Source organism: Egretta garzetta, unplaced genomic scaffold (genome assembly GCF_000687185.1).
Source record: "Egretta garzetta isolate BGI_Z169 unplaced genomic scaffold, ASM68718v1 scaffold287, whole genome shotgun sequence".
In the NCBI taxonomy this organism is placed as follows: domain Eukaryota; kingdom Metazoa; phylum Chordata; class Aves; order Pelecaniformes; family Ardeidae; genus Egretta; species Egretta garzetta.
Window position 1 is genome coordinate 10,463,256 of NW_009260435.1, and position 2,864 is coordinate 10,466,119.

General features: G+C 38.5%; 1 protein-coding gene across 1 annotated transcript in view; it reads right to left on the bottom strand.

Annotated features, from left to right (window-relative positions):
• LEO1 (LEO1 homolog, Paf1/RNA polymerase II complex component) overlaps positions 1–352 on the bottom strand; it is a 16,678-nt gene extending 16,326 nt beyond the window's left edge. The window contains exon 1 of the mRNA XM_035899547.1: positions 260–352. Within this exon, the coding sequence (XP_035755440.1) occupies positions 260–352 (93 nt within the window). The remainder of the gene's footprint in view (positions 1–259) is intronic.
• Between the last annotated feature and the right edge of the window lie 2,512 nt (positions 353–2,864).

A 2,864-nucleotide genomic window follows, 5' to 3' on the forward strand; every position in this document is an offset into this window, starting at 1 on the left:
CGGCTGCAGGACGCGTGCGGTACCGGTCCCGTGCTCGGGGCCCACGCCAGCATCGGCCCCGGGCCCTTTGGCGCCAAAGGGGAGAGGAGCTCATCCCACCGTGTTTCCGCAGGGGAGACGCTGCGCGCTCAGCCGAGGCAGGCAGAAGAGTGGTACACGCTGTGTCCAAGACAAGGATCGTGATTTGTCTGCCTTTGAACACCTTCCCATTGCCACATGTGGCCGAAATAACGCTGCACAAAGCGCCCCAACGTCCCACCCGTTTCTTACGGGCTCTTGCGCATCTTTCTGCTGCCTGCTGTGTGGAGATCCAAGTTCCACAGCAGGGGCCCTTTGCCTCCAGAGGTGCCATTCGGTCACTCACTTTCCTACTGGAGAAGAAAAAGGAGTGGTTTGATATAAAGGCATGGGTCAACGTTAAGCAAGTCAGTGTACTGCTTAAACAAACAAACCCCCAAAAACACAACAAGAATACAGTACTTTAATCATCCAAAACTTTTACTGGTTTACAATCTGACAGCATATAGTGCTGATACGCTAAACCCCTCAATTCATGTTTCCTCAATGGAAATTTAAATTGAACACTTGCTCGTTTGTAGCTTACAAACAGTATTACTCAAGCTGCAGAGAGAATGAGACTATTTCTTTAAAATACAACAGTAAATAGGTAATTGCTTTGGAATATAGGCTACGTTCCCATGCTTAGCTTGGAATGAACAGAATCAACATATGTGGTCATTTAACTTATGTATTAAGCCTGAAAAAATAATCAAGAAGAAAAAAATACCACCTCTTTTGGAAAAAAGACCTTGTGTTTATGGTAGCTGGTTATCAAACTAATACCACTTTTGAACTGAAAAGTAATGAAGTCATACGCAAGATCTCGCTACACTCTATAGCATTACATCAGCGCATTCACTTTGCTTGCTGAGACCATTTATGATGCCCGGCTACAGACTGAATTCCTTCATTTATTCCAAACAGGATACACATTGTAGGCACAAAAGTCATTGTTGTAACTGTTCCATGCACCATGCCAAATATCTTGCAACAATCTGGAGGGCCAAACCCCTTCTGGCTGAAAAAAAAAAGAAAACCAAACCAGTTTTCTATACCCAGCCTGTCAGATATCCGTCCTGAAAGTGCCAACAAGCAGACTTAACTGCTGTCTACAGAGCTAAACCAATTATTAAGGCCCACTACTATCATCCGTGTCAGGACACCTGAGAGTTGCAGCTTAAAAGCCCCTACCTTTGATTGGAATATAAATCATTAAGCAGCTAAACTTGATTTAATAAAGTGAGGAAGGGATTTGGGCTATAATTTCCATAATCCAGCCTTTCATTTTTCTCCATCTTCAAGTAGGAGGTAACTGCCTAATCTTGTTAGATAATGATGAAATAAATCATCACAGAATCACAATACGTGAACAGATTCCATGAACATGCAGCCCTTCAACAAATGAAGGAAGACATAACAGCCTGGGTTTTGACACAAAATTATTATGGTGCCTTAGCAAATAAAAAGTGAAGTACAGCTTTTGGCAACTCAGCACGTCACATGCTTTGGCCATGTTTATACAGCACTGTCTGTAAAGACACTTAACTTGTGACTTTATGCACACTAGAAGAATTTCAATTTAAAAATCTAAAGAGTTCTTGAAAATTTACAAAAGCCAAAACCGAAAGAAGCCCTTTTCGTTACTAGTCAGATGACTTCTAGTTGTTTCAAAGTTAGAGTATGTGTAGTCTTTGGTTTTAACAGAATTAATTCTGACTTGCTTTTCAGAGCACGCATTTATTTGTAATTATAATAAAAGGCTGATTTTGAACGAGGAAAAAAAAAAAAATGTTCTTCCTCAAGTATAAACCAGTTATATACATCCTCACTGAAGGCACTATAGTTTAAGATTCTCTGTACAGTTGCAGTAAAATTCAAAGTCACCTCCAGAATAAAGTCTGTCTTTAAAGATCCAAAACAAGATTTGCAGCAAATTACAACATGGGCACAGTGTCAGAGAGTTGCTCTGTTAAATGTTTATAGTATATACAACCTGATGCAAAAATCTCAGTCCAATTTATTTCCTATATATAAAATGCTCACCATATTATGATCCTCTGATGAAAACAGTTGTCAGTTGAATTCTCTGTTGCTATAAATATCGCCGAGCAGTCCTTTAGAACATTTCTGCGAGTTTATGATCTCATGACAACATTAAGCAAACTAGTACAGTACAGTCTGAACAGACCTACACCAAAAAGCCTCTGGATTTTCATATTATTTCAAAGAAATCTGCTGTGATTATGTACAGAAGTTGAAGTGATTCTTGTTGCCGTATTAGTTTGCTTATAGAACTTTAAATACTTTAATAATCACTACGCCACACAGATTTGACACTGCATATTGGTTAATTTCTGCATGGTTGATGTAGTGTTTCAACGTAAGTAGACTAGAAAAATCCTTTCTTAGAAGTGTTACTTCATTGCTTTATTAAAAAATGATAAATTTATATGAATTACTAATAGCTTAATACAACAGCTTGAAAAAAAGGATTTTTCCATTTGCCAGCAACTTAGGACAGTGGTTTTACAGTTAAGGCTGCTTTTCCTGTACAGAATTACGCAGAATTTAACAAATGCATGTCCACTACTTCTAGAGAAAATGATACTTATGAATGTAGATAAGGATTTATAAACAAACAATACAAACTAAATAATGCTGATGAACGCATGAAATTAGCCTAAAAACATATCCAGTTTAGATACAGAGCAAGATACAGTTATGGGACTTTTTTCAAAAGACGTTAAATGTTTGAGTGTAATAGGAAAACTGTCATCTTGCGCACCAAAAAAAAAGTAGGAGCC